This window comes from Prionailurus bengalensis, chromosome C1, assembly GCF_016509475.1.
Source record: "Prionailurus bengalensis isolate Pbe53 chromosome C1, Fcat_Pben_1.1_paternal_pri, whole genome shotgun sequence".
Lineage (NCBI taxonomy): Eukaryota > Metazoa > Chordata > Mammalia > Carnivora > Felidae > Prionailurus > Prionailurus bengalensis.
In genome coordinates, this window is record NC_057345.1 from 212,987,211 (window position 1) to 213,006,388 (window position 19,178).

Below are 19,178 nucleotides of genomic sequence, written 5' to 3' on the forward strand. Positions count from 1 at the left end.
GAAATAAGCAAGGTCTGTGATGTTCCCATGGATGCTCAACCGCCCGTGTTCATATTCTAAGTTTGTTTCTAAACACTTATATGAACTAAAAATATTAACGTACGCACGCTACCGCTTAATAATCAGAGCGTGGGTGTGTTGCTATATCATCTGTAGGATTAGGGACAGATGTTTGAGGGAAGAGAGGGAGAGGAAAGCATCTTAAACACTTTTTGCCCGAAATCCTCCCTCGCACCTGGTTTCTGGGACTTTTCCCTGGCCTTACCAAACATTCCCAAGTGAAGATAAAAAAAAAAAAAAAAAAAAAAAATGACTCCGAGACTTGGGCTCAGCATTTGGATGCAACATAGAATTGAATGTAGGGCGGTTCTAAGCTGCCTTCAAGTTCCTCAGGACCAAACTGCTGTTTGCTAAGGCCACTTCACTTGACCTCCACTGGACCCAGCGCTTAGGAGACATTTCTTGGGGCCGCAGGTCCCCTGAACATCATGCCTACAAGCATTTCCACGTTCCAAAGCACCTCAGCGGCCACGCGTGCTGCATGTCGCGGGCAAGTTCTGGTGTAAATGCGGAAATGAGAATTCTTATCTTTCCCCCCCACCTTTCATGTTTAAAGGAACGGAGGGATGGGTCACTGGCAATCAGGAGGTCAGGAGGGCTCCTAGAAGGCACAGAAATGTACTCCTTGAAATATTTAAGATGTGAAAAACAAGGAGATTGACAATGAATAGCAAACCCAAAATGTTTTCTGTAATTTTAAAAGAACGAGGGACAAGCGCATCCTGGACTCGGTAACATTTATTCAATATTCTTTGAAATTAGCAAGAATCAGAAGAAGCACATATCAATCCAATACAGCCACGGACATGTCCTGGATGTAAATAAAGATGCATTATGAGGAATACACACTACGAAGGAACTAGTACTCTCTTATATTGACTACCTCTTAGCAACAAACAACTCCAACGTAAATTTAATTTACTCACGATATAAAAACCTTGACTTTTTAAAGAAAATATAGATTCGATGCGATCATAATTTGCCTCACCAGGCCCTTTCCCTATGCATGGTTTTCAAGGCCTAGCTCGGCCACCGTTACGAAAGTGACAAAAACAAACTCAAAGGAACATTTCTGCAAGGTTCAACAAAACGGTGCAGAAATAATTTACTTACCCATGCACAGAATAAGGCAAAGGCTAATTTCATTCGGGTTAGGAATAATAAATGTAACTAGTTTCTTTTTCACGAAACAAACATTTCAGACTTCTTTTTAGGTGACGGCTATACTGTTATATGGGTCATACTCTACATGTGTTTCCTAACTACTCAGAAAGCTGGCACTCACAAGTCACATAGAAACTTTATGAAACACCATCTGGGTTTCATGACGGTGTCCCCCGTGGGAGAAGCACGCACTAGTCGAAGCATACAGTTTAAAGAGCGGAAAGTACATTAAAACGTAGTCTATGGGTTTCACAAATTTCGTTTTTAAAATATTTTTTCCAAACTAAAAGCTGCAGAAAATTAGTTCTTCGATAGTCTACCGAAAACTCTTGAGCAGCTACCATTTCAAATTTAAGCTTTTTATTTTCTTAAAAATATTTAAATGAGGGTGGTAGCCCATCTTTTTTGAAAAATAATTCCCCCCCCCAAAAGAGATTACAAATCTTTTGTTTTAATCAGTGTGACCAGGGGCTTGTCATCGGGGCTGTAATCCTCATAGGCGATGGGGGTCACATCATACATCGCAGGCCGGGATTTCTTTCCAAACCTGAAACCACACAGAGAGAGAGAGGACTCTGGTTAGATGAACACTGGATGTCAAGCCTTACTAAGGGCAAGTGGTGAGAATAATTTAGATTCAAGAATCAGATGGAATGATAAACATACCCTGAGAAATACATTCCCTAGCAAGCACAGAAATTTAAGAGACCTGGATATAACACTGAACGAGCGGAGATATTAGTCTCCAGGGCAGGAGGTAAAAAAATGGATTTCATGAACCGTGGAGCCCAAATTAATGTTGAAGCTTCGAGGTTAAATCCTGGCAAAGCAGCCAGGCATGACAGCTCTACAATAAGCTTCAAGAAAACGTGTATCTATTTGTCTTTTTCTGAGACCCTTAACTATCTGGAGAGGCAAGTTTATTTTACATCCATTCTAGTGTCTGGAATACAGAATGGCGGGCGGTGCTCCCTGGACTATGGACAGACAGCCTCTCCCGTGGGACTTGCAGGAGAGCTGTAAAGGCTCAGAGGTCATCGGAGGTCCCACCGTAAGGAGAAGGGGATATGGAGGAAAAGACTTCAAATAAGGAGATGTTTGTCCACACCCTGCTACCCACCATCCAACCCCGCCCACCTGTTCCTCCCCACCCCCCACATACACACAAGCCATTGCCTTCTTTGAGCACAAGCCATTGTCCCAAAAGATCTGTATATATCAAAATCCCCACAACAGCAGGACTGATGCTTAGAAGCCAAGGGGTGTCAAAATCCAATTTCAGGACTTCCTGCCAAACCAGTCTTAAGATGGAGATTATGAAAATAAAGCCAATTCAATTTCTGGGTGGTCTCTTCCCACTGAAGACCTCACCTTCCCTAAGTCCCTGGAGTGCAGTATGACTTAAACAATCTTCCACACTTGCCCCCCTCCCCTCCTCATTAGTAGAGACAACTCTTTTTAACTGTTTCAAGTCCAACGGATTCACAAAGGAAATACGTAAAGAATCTGAAATTTTAAAATGGTGGGTCGGATGGGCCCCAAACACTTCAAGGGGCTCATTTACCACAGCCTCCACCCTACCCACCCCCACCCCCATCCCTAGTTTTTCCTTTGCTTTCTTGGGAAGTCCGCCCTCTCACATACAGTGAGGAGTAGAAGAGAGTGGGAGATGGGAAAACGTTGCATTCTTCATATGACCTTTGGTTCTTAAACATTCATCAATCTTTTGTTCCGATTCACTCAAGATTTACCGGTCTTCAGGGGCACAAAGGCATAAACCGTGCCAGATGGGCACCGGGCAAAATACAGACTAATGAGTTCATGCGTTCTGCCACCAAGAAATCCAAGGGTATTACTTAAAGATTAAAAAGCTTTCAACAAAATCACAGCTAAAACGTGAAGGCTCACTGAGGCCTGGGATTGTGCATCCATAAACCTGGGTTGGAGTCCAGCCTGGAGTCTGTTTATCTAAACTGCACGAGGCCTGCGTATATCTGAGACCACGGAAAGGAACAAGAGTGTAGAAGCCAACTAGATCCGGATACTTTCTCCCAACGCTGAAAATTTCAGAAGCTACTTTAGGGCGCAAATATTTTGACAATCTAGGTCTCATAAAATAGCCAGACCCATTGGTAACAATATACCACTAGATCATTTTAAACAAAATAGGACAATCCCTGTGAAAAGCCCTCTTCCCATAGTAACCATGGGGCAGTTTCCTGATTTGATGGGAGGGCCAGCAAATCACACACAGCCTATTAATCAGTCGGCTGACCAAGAGGAAAAATCCAAGTGACTTAATAGGTTGAATACGTGTTTAAGATATCCATTTCATTTATTAAAAAAAATTTAATGTTTATTTATTTTTGAGAGAGAGAGAGAGAGTGAATGGAAGAGGGGCAGAGAGGAGGGGAGACACAGAATCCGAAGCAGGCTCCAGGCTCTGAGCCATCAGCACAGAGCCCAACCCAGGGCTTGAACTCACGAAGCGCGCGATCATGACCCGAACTGAAGTCGGACGCTTAGCCGACTGAGCCACCAGCCGCCCCAAGATACCCGTTTCATTTTTTATGTGATTTCATAGTTTGAAGAAGAACCTGTTTCTTCAAAATCCAGAAAGTTAAACGCCTCCGTGTTATGCAATCTACCAACAAGCTATAATTCAAAGGGCTGTGACCTTAAACTGCGGTCATGGGGCTGAATATCGACAGGGCAGGTTTGAGGAGGGGTGTTTGGGGTCCGCTGAGAAAAACGAGGCAAGGGCTGAACCCAGCCAGGAGCGGCCACACGGTCGACGTGGACAAGAACGTGGAGCCTCACTTCATATCTAGACAGGTAACTGGCTTTGTGCCCGGTGCCACTGAGATCGACTCCACACCAGTATGGGAATGAAGTATAATGCTGGTTACAAAGGGAACTTGACACTGTCTCGGAGCTGGAATCCCTTAACTCGCTCCCGAGAAGTCCATTCCACTTCCTCCAGGGACGTACAGGGGTCTCCGCACAAAGTGTGGTAGCTACCACACAGAAGCTAAAGTGGTTTTTAAAACACAACAGAGTGAACCAAGACTTTCCTTGACTCTCCTCCACCCATCACCGTGGCAAGCTTACATCGAGTAAAACGGGACTGTGCATTCATACTCACATTTATAATACCAATAGCTTTTTATAGTTTCCTGCTCTCTCAGAACTGGGTGGGTGTTAAGAAAGAAGCTAACACCTATAGAAGTCCATTTAAACTCTCAGACGCTGGGTGACTCAGCTGGTTAAGCGTCCCACTCTTGATTTCAGCTCAAGTCCTGATCTCACGGTTCATGAGATGGATCCCCACATCGGGGTCTGAGCCGACAGCGTGGAACCTGCTTGAGACTCTCTCTCTCCCTCTCTCTCTGCCCCTCCCTGGCTCGCATGCTCGACTGCTCTCTCTCTCTCCCAAGATAAATAAATAAACCTTAAAAAGAAACAAAAACTCTCAGGTACTAAACCAATAAAAGAGCTTGCCTGTGTTATGGCAGGAATATTTATGTGACTATTCCTTCAAATAACATGCTGGGGTTTTTTTTTCTTATCATAAAGGTACAGTTTAAATGTAAAAAAAAATCTTTTTGGAAAATAAAGAAAATTATAACGTAGACCAGGGGTTAACAATCGATAGCCTGCAAACCAATTACAGCCTGTTGCCTATTTTTAAATAAAGTTTGATTGGAACACAGTTGCACCCATTCATAATGTGTCTCTGCTACTTTAACATATAAAGGCAGAGCTGAACAGTCACAGGCACCCAGAGAATACACGGTCTGAACCAGCTGAGATATTTTGCAGACCCTTGCTGAAGACCCTAAGAATCACTCACGGTCCCTCTCTCCAAAGGATTCAGTGGAGTGTCTGGCCATGTCAACAAAAACTAGAAGGAATGATGGAAATTGTGGCCACGATAGCATTAATGTCACTGACATCCCAAAGATTATCTGGTGACAAGTCTTGCCCACGTTATTTCACTAAAACATACTACAGCCAATTCTCAGGCAGATCGAGACTGTGGTCTCTTCCAATTCATGTGCCCCTGGAAGTCAAGAGCTAAAACACCACCACAGGGAAAACAGGCAGATCTGACCTTGAGAAAGGCCCAAAGCCAGAGATGCTCTTTGAGAAAACGTGACCGGGTCCTCTCTCAGCTTCCCCGGTTCTGTTTTGTGTGACTAGGTGCTTAGCGCTGGGGGAGCAGGGAGCAATCTGCAGCCGAGATGTGACCTCGCTCCAGAGTCTGGAATGCCCGTGCGCTCCCACTGGTCAGCTGCAAACTCTCTCCGGCCCAAGGGGTCAGCAAAGCAGCCACAGAACACATGACTCTTAATCAGAGAGAGAAAGGGGCTCCTCACAGCCCAGCACCGGCATCAACTGAGAGCTGACATCAGAATCACCAGACGCTGCCTCGGTCACTCGTGAATGCCACAGATGACCCACTCAGTATTCGTCCTGCGTGGCTGCTCAGCTGATGGCATTCAGATCCCATGTCACCTCCAGGCCAGCAGCTGGGAGACAGGCTGGGAAGTGGGAGCAAGCTACAGGTCACTGCTGAAAACTAGGGAGGAGGTAATAGCGAAAAGGGTTAATTTTTTTTTCAATGCTTCTCTAGGGTTTCCAGGAAAAAGGAGTGAAAAGGGGCCAACCAGCCAGAGACCCAGCCAGGACCTCTAGACAGCCAGGCTGTAGAAACCACAGGTCGTAGCTGAGTAAACGTTTATGAGGGAACGTTCCAGATATCTGGGAAGGTATTGTATTAACTTCAGTGGCTTTATCGGTAGTCACTGGTGCATGGAGGAGCTTACTGGTTAGGAATTCTGCAGTAAATATTTTTGATAAAAATCAGCACCAAATAAGAACCAGGTCTGTAAATGCTTTTAAGTTAATTCTTTCCTTCCAAGACTATCCAGCTAAATATCTTCCTAGCGGGCTATCTAAGCAGGAAGCTCAGAAGAATCTATCCTTAGCTATGCTGGGGCTGAAATAAAATACTCCTCTTGAACACAAAAGGATCTTGGCCAGAGATCCCTCCGGGGGTGGAGGGAACCTGATTTCTTGGGTCTCCCAACACATCCCGGTGTCACGCCGCCGATTCCGCTCCTTCCCGGTGAACTCAGCACCTTCCGGGAACAGACAGAGAAGACTCTTGAGCAACAGAGGAGCTTGCCTCCTCGCCTCCACTTTTTACACCTTTCACCTCTCACCCAGTGACTTCTGAGAACCTCCAGCACTCCTGGGAGGCTGCTGCCCTGGAATGACGTCACCTCTCAGGCAGGTCAAGACATCCTGCACCACCAACCCCTGACAGAGACCGTCCTTTCATTACAGACCTCAGATTGTAGGAAGGAGGGTCTGCTATGTGCCAGCACCTGCTGGAGACGGAAAGAAAACGGCCCTTTATGTACAGGCTGGCCGAGGAGTCAAATAAACAAGACGTGCAGGGACTGGCCTCAGGGCTTCCCGGAGGCTGTGCTGTTAAGCTGACCCTTCCAGGAAGGAGTCGGTGATGAGCAGCACGTAGGGCCTGACTCAGAATTGGTTTGGGGATTTCCTTGCGCAGAAAGCCAACTTTCTGAACCTCGTAGCCTCTGTACCGTTCAGACGGAATCCGGAGCTGCGTGTGTTTTGATCAAGACGACTACACGGCCTCCCAACAGAGGTATTGCGGCTACTAGCTCTCATGACCCCAATCTGAAGACACCGAGCTCAGCCTGCTCTTTACTACAGCACAGACTTCCTGAATTGTGCACTTTAGATCATTCTAGCAATTAAAAGAGAAGACAGCTTTCCTTTAACAAACACTGGCACGCTCCGTTTTTGTAGTAAATATCCTGTGCAAAAATAAAATATGGGGGCGCCTGGGTGGCTCAGTCGGTTAAGGGTCCAACTTCGGCTCAGGTCATGATCTCACGGTTTGTGAGTTCGAGCCTCGCGTCAGGCTCTGTGCTGACAGCTTAGAGCCCGGAGCCTGCTTCGGATTCAGTGTCTCCCTCTCTCTCTCTCTCAAAAATAAATAATAATTTTAAAAAGTTTTTTAAAAGTAAAAAAAAAGTTAGATTAGCTGATTTTGCTAGTGTTGTAGATTTGGAGAAATACATAGGATGTTATCTCTTTATAAAAGCCTTTACTATTTGTAATTTAATTTGATTGCCTTGACTAAGGGAGACATGACTTTTCGCTGTTCAGGGACCAGTGTTTGCGGAGGCTTGAATGGTCTGTGTGAAACAGAGTCAAGTAATGGGGTAGCTGGGACTAAATGCCACACTTCAGACACCCGACTCCTGCTTTCTCTGTGGCACCACTGGTGTGGTACCTCGTCCCTCCAGGAGTCTTTCCTCCAGAAAAGGACATCGTTTTATAGAATATGTACACCAACAGCAGAATGAAAGCTGTTTGTCATTCCTTAAGGAAGCCGCTAAATCGAATGTCACTGCTTACCTATGCTGTTTGGAGAGCGCAGCTAAAGACATTCCAAAAAGCAATCATCAAAAAACGTTTCCTACACAGTGATTAAGAATCGGCTATTTATAGCACGGATAAACACAAATTAAATGAATGAATGTATTCAATGCAAACAGTAAGCTAGCAGCAAATTATAAAGCAGCCCAATTATCTGTCCCCAGTATGCCTTGAACCTATGCTTTCGTCTATGAAATCCTCTTTGCAGGTGTGGATTCCTGTTCGCAACACCACCCGGCTCCCAGGAATGCACCCAGATGGCAGCGGGATCTCCCCTCCGCCCCCCTCCCTTCCCCACGCAGCCCACCTGGCGTGCCGGATGGAGGCGATGGCATTGCTGAACTCGCTGTCGATGCTGCGGCAGTTATAGAACTCCTCGTAGGCTGGCCGGGAAGAGCCCTGGTACTCGATGCGGCTGATGCGGCAAATGCCCACGATGAGGATGATGAGCATCAGGATGAAGGCGACGCAGAGGGCCCCGATGATGATGTAGAGGGAGTGCCGGGGCATGTTGGTGAGGCTCTCCGCCATGTGACCGGACTTCCACTGCAGGTCTGGGGCGAAAGTAAGCAAAGGCCTGGGTGTGAGTTGTGACCTTTGTAACAGGAAGGTCTTCACTGACCTTGCTTCAGCAACCTAAAATACAAGGGCCACCCCAACTGGGAAGAATTATTTTCTATGGATAACCCAGATCAAGGGCTAATGTCCTTAACATACAAGAGCCTCTTACGAATCACTAAGAAAAACCAGGAACGCACCATAGAAAAATGGGCAAAAATATAAAAAGGAATCTACCGGGGTGCCTGGATGGCTCAGTCGGTTGAGCGTCCGACTTCGGCTCAGGTCAGGATCTCGTGGCTCGGGAGTTCGAGCCCCGCGTCAGGCTCTGTGCTGATGGCTCAGAGCCTGGAGCTTGCTTTGGATTCTGTGTCTCCCTCTCTCTCTCTCTCTCTGCCCCTCCCCTGTTCACACTCTGTCTCTGTCTCTCTCTCTCAAAAATGAATAAACTTAAAAAAAAAATTAAAAAGGAATCTACCAAAGGCACACAAATAGAAAATTGTGCACTTTCATAATTCTTTAAAAATACAATTCCTCTATCCATTCCAAATGGTATTTAAAATATTTGATAACCACAGCTGATATGTGTGCAGAAATGAGGATGTGCAAATTGATACTCAACCCTTGTGTAGACTTAATGGACCCGGAAATTCCAATTTTTAGAATTTATGCTGGGGAAATTGTCCTATAAATGCGTAAAGCCCTATATACAAGGACGTTCATCTCAGCATCAGAACTTTTAAATGTTAAATGACCAAATACTATACATTTAGAAAAAGGTTCATTAAATAAGCACAACCCCCAGGTACCCACCACTCAAAGTTAATACTGTTCAAAGTTAATAAAGTTCATATTGAACCATTTTTGCTTTAGATTGTTATTCAGGGTTTTTTTTTTTAAGAAACAAAATGTTATAGCTATAGCCAGAGGCCCTACCCCCACACTCTCTCTCTGTCCCACAAGTAGACAAAACAATTTATAAAAGAAAAAAAATGGGAAACAACTTAAATACTCAACTCTTAGTGAGATGGAGAGATGTTTTCTTCTTTTTTTAAGTTTATTTATTTATTTTGAGAGAGTGTGTGTGTGTGCGTGAGAGCACGAGCATAGGAGGGGCAGAGAGAGGGAGAGAGAGAATCCCAAGCAGGCTCTGCACTGTCAGCACAGAGCTCAATGTGGGGCTCCAACTCACGAACTGTGAGAACATGACCTGAGTCAAAATCAAGAGTTGGATGGCTAATCGACTGGGCCATCCAGGAGCCCCAAGAGATGTTTTGTTCCAACAAGGGAACAAAAGCAGTTGGCCAAACAGGACCTACCCATATAGTACAGTCACATGTGAACTCAAAGTGCTTATCTATACACTGAAAAGCTCAAGACAGAGTGATAGTAATGACGAATTTGCTGCCTTCCTATGTTAAGCTCTTTGAAAACATCTCACTTAATCATTACAACCAACTGAAGATCCATTATTTTCTCTCTCTGCTTTATATAGGAGATTGGCATCACCAGCTGGGTGAGCTCAAGTCTAGACCCAAGTCTGCCTCACCCAGGAACACACTAACAATAGAGGTCAATGGAAGGCAGAATCACAAATGATTTTTATTTCGTTCATTATACTTCTCCATCTTTTCCAGCTTCTTTCAAAAGAATAATGTATTCCTTTTATAAAAATATTTAAAAATCAGCAATAAATTAATTGAAGAAAACATCCATGGGATTATCTTCCAGCATAACAGTGGAAGAAGTGTGGGCCTTGGGATCACGCCAACCTTGCCTTCAATCCTAGCTGCAACATTTACTTGACCTTCCTGAGACTTCGTTTCTTCATTTATAAGATGAAAATAGCAACACGTACCCCATGGCTTATTGTAGGCACAAGTTAGAAAACACGTGAAGAAAAGTAAGAAAGTCTGCTGCTGGGCATGTGGTGGGTGGTCCTAAAAAGGAGCAGGTGTCACGGTGGAAGAGAGATAAAGGATAAGGAGAAGCAGGACACTGCCCTCTGAGGCACGCGCTGTGAGCTCAGGATTACTGAGCAATGCTCTGGGCCCTTTCAAAAAACACCAACCTGTGTGAGCAGGAAAATAAATGGACGAATGGGACATAATCTCGTGCCTGGCACAGGTCAAGAGTGTCAAAGTATGAACTTTTTACAGACCTGCACACATGTGGAATGTTCTGGATAACGTGAACAGGACTTGAAAGGAAGTCTGGAAAATAAAAAGGGCTACATAAGACCAAAGAGAAGCCAAGTTCGTGTGGGAAAGGGATGTCTTCTGTGCTGGACTCACAGCACCAACACCTCGAGACAACTGGTTTCACGTTAGGACTACGTGAAAATGGGATTCAGGGGTGGGTGTGTGGACGGGCCCATCTTCCCGTGCAATGCTCGGACTCTTCTCACTGGGCCAAACTCTGCGGGAATGTGTGCGATGTGCGGGCACATACACACTCACCCAAGCTACATCTTCAGTGACCACGGAATCTGAGAACCGGCTATGCTTTACCTTGAACGGTTACAATCTGAAGAAGAGTACAGAGAGACACAGATCCCCTTTCTAGAAGCCTAACGGAAAAGGGACTCATGCCCCCAAACCTGATGGCTCCTGAGAGTTTGAGAAGAATGAGATGAGTGAAGTGTGTTCACGTCCAAAACTTCAGACTCCTGAGTTTTTACCAAGACCCCTGAGGTCTGGTTTTGCCAGGTGAGCTTGGCTGCCTGAGCTCACGAGGTCCGTGCAGCAGTGAGACTGACCATGACCGCAGTCCCGGCTCTGTCCGAACCAGCTCACATATGGCCAGAGGGACTGACAGAAATCACGGCAACTGAACGGTTGCCATGGAGGGGAGAAGGTGTTTTGTGAAACGAGAACTAAGCCTCCGTCCCGGATCAGAGGCATTTAATTTGGCAAAGCCTGGTTCACACTGAGAGTCACTCATTCTTCTGGCTGGAAGAAAAGCAGGACTCACTTGATTTGCAACTATTGCAACCTTCTCTGAAAAATTCAGTTGTAGGCTGGCGTCCAACCTCAGACCTCACCGTAACAGCCACTTAGCATCACCGCAAGGGCAGCCAGCGATGTTTCTGCTCCGACTTGGTAGAGGGCTCCGCTCCCATTGCTATGGCAGGGCCACGTGCGTTTCTGCTGAGCCCTCACAGTTGACTTCGAACTTCATGTGAATAGCTCACTCGTATCAACTGTGCGTCCGCAGCGAGCACACAACCCACGGCAGTCCGGCCGCTACCATGGACAGACAACGGCGCTGGGTTACGTGCTCAGCACGGCGTCCCAGGCCTGAGCTGCCTACACTGCGTACGTTTCTGGCCATCTGTTCTACTCCCCCAAACTCTGCATTCCAGGCTGTTTGAACCTTTGGGAAAACGTTCTTGAAATTCCTCTGAAAGGCTCTGCTTCCCTCCTCCCCCTACCCCCACTTTTTTTTTTTCCTACGTTACTGTCGGCTGAAATTTTTCTGGTAGAAGTGAACGTGGCTGCTTTACTCACTAATCGGGTTGGAACCAGGCTGGATCTGAGTAAATCCAACCTCGGTCTGGAAGCATCAAGAGGATCTGCACCAGGTGGCCGCAGCTGTCACCTCCAGTCCTGGCATAAGTCACGAGACCCTCACGAGCTATCACTTTGCCGCACCCCAGAGTCCCGCCGCATGAACCATTCACTACGCCAGCTACAGCACAGCTCAGAGAGGAGCTGTGCACCGGAAGATACTCGGTGGAATGATCCCATCAGCCCCAACAGGTGCATGACCAGGGACACATGCACACAAACTGCCTGCTTATGGGTCTGCGAGACCATTTGTATCTAGGTTTCAAACTCAGTTTGTTTAAGGTTTTGTGTTTTCCACAGTGTGTTTGCATTTACCTGTCAATTGTAACGTAGCCCTTGGAGCTAGGGAGAGAGGCTGGACTTAAGCAGCTGCACGGGGTCAAACAGACCACCTGTGGCCAGGATGAGACTAAAACCAGACCCAGCAACAACCACCACTCCACCGAAGGAGACACCATTAGATTTATAAATTTCATTCTAGAACACATTGCCTAGATCTGTTTTTTAATTTACCTACGTGAACGTAGCCAGGCTCGTTCATGTGTTCACCTATATTATTTAAAAAGAGAGTGAGTGTGCGATGTGTGGACATCAGACAGCTAGATAACTTTTGAGACCATCTGCTGCTGGACTAATTGAGAGGAGGGCTTTCAAATTACCTTCTGCTTTCCATAGCTAAGAGTTATTTGGACAAGCAAGGCAGTCAATGAGATCGCAAAAGATTAAGAGCTCTCATTAAACTTCAGAAGAGGACAACGTAGGAAAGGAATGGAAAGAAAAGTTCACCTCTTTCATAGGATCTGCTTGCTGAACAACCATTAATTGGGCACCTACTATGTGCCAGGCATGGCACTAGATGCTGGGATAAAGAGCGAGGGAAAGTACACAGTTGGCTCCTGGAGTTCCCCGTCTTTTGAGAGGTACAGAGACCAAAGAAATGATCCCAAAGTAGCTGTAGACATACAAGTGTGCCAAGCCAATCAAGGACCACCTCCACGGTGCTACTGGAAAGGACAAGGAAAATCTCCATCTAATTGGGGAATCAGAATTGCTCTAGAAGTGAGGGTCTGTAGGAAGCTGGGCTCTCCAGGTAAGTAGGTAAAAACCAGAGTTGAGGGAGAGCAGGGGGAACATGGTCCCAGGAAAAGACCCCGGGGAAGGGGGGAAGATGGGGAACAGGACAAGAGACTGGAAGGGCGACAAGGTGGCTTCTTGAGGGAGTGAGGGAGCGAGCCAGGGGTTGGCTGAGTGAGGAGCTCCCTCCCGCGGCCCCACAGGCAATAGTGTGGCCTTTGGTCTTCAGTTATAAATGCAATTTAATAGGAGCTCAGCAGTGGCAGGGAGAGAAACTGGTGGGGAGAAGGGTCTGAGTATTCAGATTTGCACGTTGAAAAGATGCCTCTTCCAGATGCAACCATGTGGATGAATGAGTTTGAGGACATTGTGCTAAGTTGAAACAGGTCAGATAAAGAAAGACAGATATGGTGTAAGCTGGTTTATATATGGATCTAAAGAAAAAAAGAAAGCTGAACTCGTAGTAACAGAGAGTGGAATGGTGGTTAACAGAGGCTGGGATGTGAGGGACAAGGGGAGATTAAAAAAAAGAAGAAGAAACAAAGAAAGTAGAATGGTGATTGCCAGGGCTGGGGGAACGGGTCCCAGGGAGTGTGATTGCCAGGGCTGGGGGAAGGGGTCCCAGGGCTCAATGGGGACAGAGTTTTGGTTTTTCAAGATGAAAAGAGTTACAAAGATGTAAGGTAGTAAGGGCAGCACAACAGTATGAATGTACTTGATATCACTGAACCATACACTCGAAAACGACTAAGATAGTTAATTTCATGTTATGTGTATTTTGCCACAATAAAAATAACTGGAAAAATTAAAAAGAAAAAAGACCATATACTTTTAGAAAACAAAAAGAAGGGGCACCTGAGTGGCTCAGGTGGTTAAGCATCTGACTCTTGATCTCAGCTCAGGTCATGGTCTCACAGTTCATGAGTTCAAACCCCACATCAGGCTCTGCACTGACAGTGTGGAGACTGCCTGGGATTCTGTCTCTCCCTCTCTCTGCCCCTTCCCCGCCTGCACTCTCTCTTGCTCTCTGAAAATAAATAAATGAACTTAAAAACAAAAAGGAAATAAAAGGTGCTTCTGGCTGCATATAAAGAAAGGGTTTGATGGGCTAGATTGGAAGCCACGTGGTGTTAAAACAATGAGGTAGATCTGCATAAACCAACATAGACAAATATTCTATATATGACAAATATCAATATATTGTTAACCATAAAAGCAAGATGCTGAACAGTATGTATAGAATAGTTCCATTTTTATGGGAGGAAAAAAAAGGACTTACAATATTGACCGAATGCATCTCGAAAAATAAACAATAAATGGCTAATAATTGTTACATTTGGGGAGTGAAGCAGAGGTCTGGATGAGAAGGAAGGTTAATTTTAATTTTTAAAATATCCTGGTTTATACAAAAATGAGAACCAAAGAACCCAACCAACATAGCCATGTGATGAGTTTCTTCAACCATTAAGAAATTCCATGCATTTTGGGGAGGAGGATCCCAAGAGGGTCCCCTCTTCCCTCGGTTCCCGAAGCAGCCTGTACAAAACCTACAGAAACCCCACCACCTATGATGAGCCACCCTTGGATTATGATGAGCTCCTGAAGGCAGGGGCTGCTTTATTAACCTTTATATCCTGGGTGTAGTGTTCAGTGTTGATAGTAAGAGGCCCTTATTAGTTGAATTATAAATCCAGGATGGCCTATTTGCCTATTTGTAGAATATCATTAATTTAATAGTTGAGGCAGAGATTCAGTTGTTCAATGCACTTACCTGTCCAACTGTCAGTCAGCGAGATTAACTGTGACACTAACTGTAGAAACCTCACAGTTCCTACACAGATGACACAAAACACCACTATACAAACATTTATAGGAATTATGGTTTTTTAGACCTTGATTCTAGGAAGGCAAAATTTTTATTAAAATCCAAAGCCAAAATTGTTATCAGTCTCAGGTGGCAAGAATCGAGAGCAGACAAATTTCACTAGGTTGTTTTGGTACTTTCCGGAACTTAAGGTTTGCATTTGCTTCAGGGTACATATAAAACACAACAACTGTTTAAATGATCCTTTTAGATAGTTCTGGGTCAGTTTTCTTGGTGGTTTTGATCAATCTTTGTGGTCTGCTAGATTTTTACTCCTTATTACTGACTAGGGGACAGATAATAACTCTAAAGGGGCAAGTTTCTAGGTTAATCGATGTGTAGTGAAGGAGAAAGCTGTGCTAAAATCTGAAAGGCGAGCACTCCAGGCATAGGGCAGCAGATAGGTAAAGACCTTGAAGGCAGGAATGAACTTGACCTATCCAAGGAAGTGAAAGCAGGATGCTGTGGCTGAAGCAGAATGAGCAAGGGAGGGAGGCAGGCGATGTGGCCTCCAGAGGCAGAAGTGAAGCTGATGGGAAGCTCCCGGACCACCTCTGACAACTCACAGGCCTCCCTGCTATGGAGCCTATGTGGGCTTATGGTTCTCCCTCTTCTCTGCGTACATCTGAGCTTTCCTGTTGAGATCTACCTACCCGACCTTGCACCATCCAGATACCCTCCTCTTGGTTTCTGGACACTTGAGAAGATCACAGATAATTCAGCGTTAGAAAGGGACCTCAAAGGGATGGGACCTGAAGCCTCTTGAATCTTCCCTGGCCACTCTACTTCCACTCCTGGTCCTTAGATCCATCCCATTTGATTCAGACCCAGTTCTCTAGACACTGGTCATCAGCTACATGTCACAGCAAACCTCAAATGCACATTTTTCATACTGACCTTCAGGTCAAGGATGGAAGCATCCAACACTGGAACCCAGCTGAGCCTAATCTGTGATGACACTGATTTTAGTGCCTTTGGTCTAATGGAGAGGCAGAAATGAGATCAGCAAATGCAAAGTGCTATTCTGGGCAAACGGGGAGCCCAAGTGTGGGCCAAGATGTGTGATGGGCCCCCTCACATCCAGCCCCTCAGTGTGGCCCATGCCCTTGGCCCTCATCATCCAAAAAGACAGTTGCCGAAGGTTGGTCCTCCCAAGGAGTAGTCACGGTACATGAGCCACAGTAAACTAGCATTTATTTAGTGCCTACTGCATTGCAGAAATCTGCACATATCTGCCTCCTTTGATCCTCACAGCATTTCCCCATCACTGTCTTGTAAGGTGAGAATGATGAGACTCCGAGAGATACATTTGCTTGTCCAGGTTACACAGCTGGAGTATGATGGACCTTGAATTTGAAGTCAACTTTTACACTTTTCATTTTCCATTCTTGTATATCTTTTGTCTATATTATCATCACTGGAATGAAGTAAAATTTAGATTTTTTATAATTATAGGACTTCACTTAAAGCTTCTTGAGGGCATCTTGTGTGTCCCTGACTTCTTATCCATACTTTCTTATATATTTATCTTCATAATTAAGATTTAAAAGTTATAGGAGTACCTGGGTGGCTCAGTTGGTTGAGCATCCGACTCTTGGCTTTGGCTCAGGTCGTGATCTACGGTTCATGGGTTCGAGTCCCCCCCACCCCCACCCCGGCCCCCATCTCCCTCTGTCTCTCTCTCTCAAAATAAATAAGTAAACTTTTTTAAAAAAAGATTTAAAAGTTGTAAGTAGATATTATTCTGCCCTAAGGCACAAAATTTGTTATTTCTAACAGAATTACCAAATTTTAGAATGAAATCTGGCCCCAGTTTACTGATAAGTAAACTGAATGTCAGCATGATTCAATGCAGCCACATAATCAGTGTTATGCCAGGGGAAGAACCAAGGTCCTGCTGACCTAAGTTTGGGATGCTTTCCACAGACTGGACTTAACATCTTACACCTACTCTTGCCTTAACATCTTACACCAGCTCATACCATTAGCATCCCTTTCTAGATCTTTCCTCAGCACAAGAGTATTTCCCAACCATCTTCGGCAAGGCCAGTTGGTCCTAAGACCATGCTGTCTAGGGGTGCTTAGGAAAGTTGGTGACGGAGAGACCTAAAAATAACTACCTTCTTTCCCTCTCAGTCTCTCAACCAAAAGCAAAGACAAAGAGTGAGCTGGTAGGAGCCCCAATAATATTACCGGTCACACTGATATTGGAGAATGTGACCTTCCTCCTCAGACACATGAAGAATGAGACAGGCCCATCCAGCCATAGGTAGTGCTGGACCCCCTAGGAGAGCTTATTCTTGAAACACAGAATAGAGGAATAGAGGTAACCAGCAGCCAGCCCTGGAAGGAGACAGACAGACAGACAGACAGACAGACAAATGGGGCTATCTATATATATTTGCCTCCTTCCAAACTCACACAATAGATGAACTATCTCTAGCTGAAGAAAAGATGGGGAGGGATGAGAGAGCCCAGGGGGAGCTTTTATGGAAGATCCACTGTCCCAATGAATTTCAATGAGAAGAAAATACGTCTCATAGTTGAATTTTTAGCAGTTTCCAAAACAATGGAAAACCCAACAGACACATTATTTTTAAAAAAATTTTTAATGTTTCTATTTGAGAAAGAGATAGAAGTGGAGGGGCAGAAAGAGAGAGGGAGAGAGAGCATCCTAAACAGGTTCTATGCTGTCAGCACAGAGCCCAATGCACAGCTTGAACTCACAAGCCTTGAGATCATGACCTGAGCCAAAATCAAGAGTCGGATGCTTAACCGACTGAGCCGCCCAGGGGTCCCGCGGATACATTATTTTAATACGTATCTTGATTATGACATTTTCAAACTTCTGGGAGCTCATCTTTAGAGAACAATTTGCTCTTAGCAGCTCAAAATATTTTTTCGGGTTTTCTTTTACCCTCATCCTCACTGGACTATTCTCCAGGCAACCGAAGGAACCTAATACGTTTGAAGACACTTGAAGACATAAATGCAAAGTGAATTTACATTCTGTGTGCTTTTTCATGTTTTTAACACAAAGCCTCTGTTTTCTGATACGATTCGAATGCTTCTCAGTTAGGCACATTTTTGGCTGTCTGAGCAGCAGTGAACTCTGGATGACATCTGCACATTCGTATCCCAGTGGAAAGGCTGGATTCAGGCTCGGGAAGGAAGGGGGAGGGACAGAAAGCAATGAGCAAAGGTACTCCTCTGGGACTGGCGTCAGCCCTCTGGCCCCACTGCTCATCTGTGGGTGACGGAGGCCACCTGGACACGGTCAGTATCCTCTTGGTGCTAAATGAAAATGTGATGTTAAAAACAGCAGAAATACTTACGGATCTCGCAGTTTGCACCCACCCAGCCGTGTGGGCAGTGGCAGGTATAACCGTTGGGCTGGTCCAGGCAAGTGCCAGCATGGTGGCAGGGGTTACTGTCACATTCATTTATGTCGATGTCACACTCTTCACCTACGGAGAGAAAGAAAAGTAGCAGTGGGACAGCTGGCCACACTACCAATTCTGTCACATCCCTTCTCTGGCAAAGCGGAGATCTGAGGCTGGGACCATGGTCTCCAGCAATGGAGCCCAATTTGCCGTGTATATAAAGTGCAGAATCGTCCCCAAATTCATTCCAGACAAGGGACCTTCTGCTTAAATAAGAGTAAAAAAAAAAGAAAGAAAGAAAAGAAAATAGCACTGGTAGAAAGAATCTCCTGCAGTCAAATAGTTAACTGAGGCTGATTCTCATCTCTGAATATACCTTTTGAGGTTTACTGGAAAAGTGGACTGAGGTTCCTGATTTTATTTAAGAAGTCTATTTTATTTTGAATTTCATTAGCTGACTCTTATTTATTTTTCTGAAGCTCCAGAAAGCCGAAAACTCACAGTTATGATTTCTTTCTGTCTTTCTTTTTTTTTTTTTTTGTAGCCAAGTGTTTGAGAGTGTGAGTATGGACATGTGACTATTTTCTGGATAGTTCTAGGGCACAGCTGTGTGCCTAGCCAATGTCATTTATGAAAACTCACTTCACTTTCCAAATCCCTGGCTGTGTTTCTGGGAATGATTGAAATGCACAAGATGAACATCAGCTCCCCCTTTAAGAAAAGACAGTTCTGAGGTCCACTTTAGCCTACCTCTGACACAATCTTCTCCGGGAAATGTGGCCCCAGGAAAGCCACGTTCATTCCAGTCTGCCTTTCCCCTCATGATGAAAAATGTGATCTGGAGCTCCTGACCCTGCCTAGACCAGACACTTTGGGACATCCTTGACCCCATTAGCGAGAGCTTGGTTTAAACCAACAAACCAGAACATGGGCTGATGTCACTGGTCCAAACACCAGCTTACAGGAAATAGCTTGTTATCACAAGTTACACAAACAAAGCCATCGTCACTGATTTTAAGCTAT

The 19,178-nt window shown here is 45.2% G+C and overlaps 1 protein-coding gene across 2 annotated transcripts in view; it reads right to left on the reverse strand.

Moving 5' to 3' along the window:
* Window positions 1-780: 780 nt before the first annotated feature.
* The window catches only part of DNER (delta/notch like EGF repeat containing), a 322,783-nt gene continuing 304,385 nt past the window's right edge, over window positions 781-19,178 (reverse strand). For both annotated transcript variants that reach the window (XM_043578058.1, XM_043578059.1), the window contains 3 exons: window positions 18,108-18,239; window positions 8,015-8,261; window positions 781-1,771 (listed from right to left, as the gene is read on the reverse strand). In XM_043578058.1, coding sequence (XP_043433993.1) covers window positions 1,660-1,771; window positions 8,015-8,261; window positions 18,108-18,239 — 491 coding nt within the window. In that variant the 3' untranslated portion in view covers window positions 781-1,659. The remainder of the gene's footprint in view (window positions 1,772-8,014; window positions 8,262-18,107; window positions 18,240-19,178) is intronic.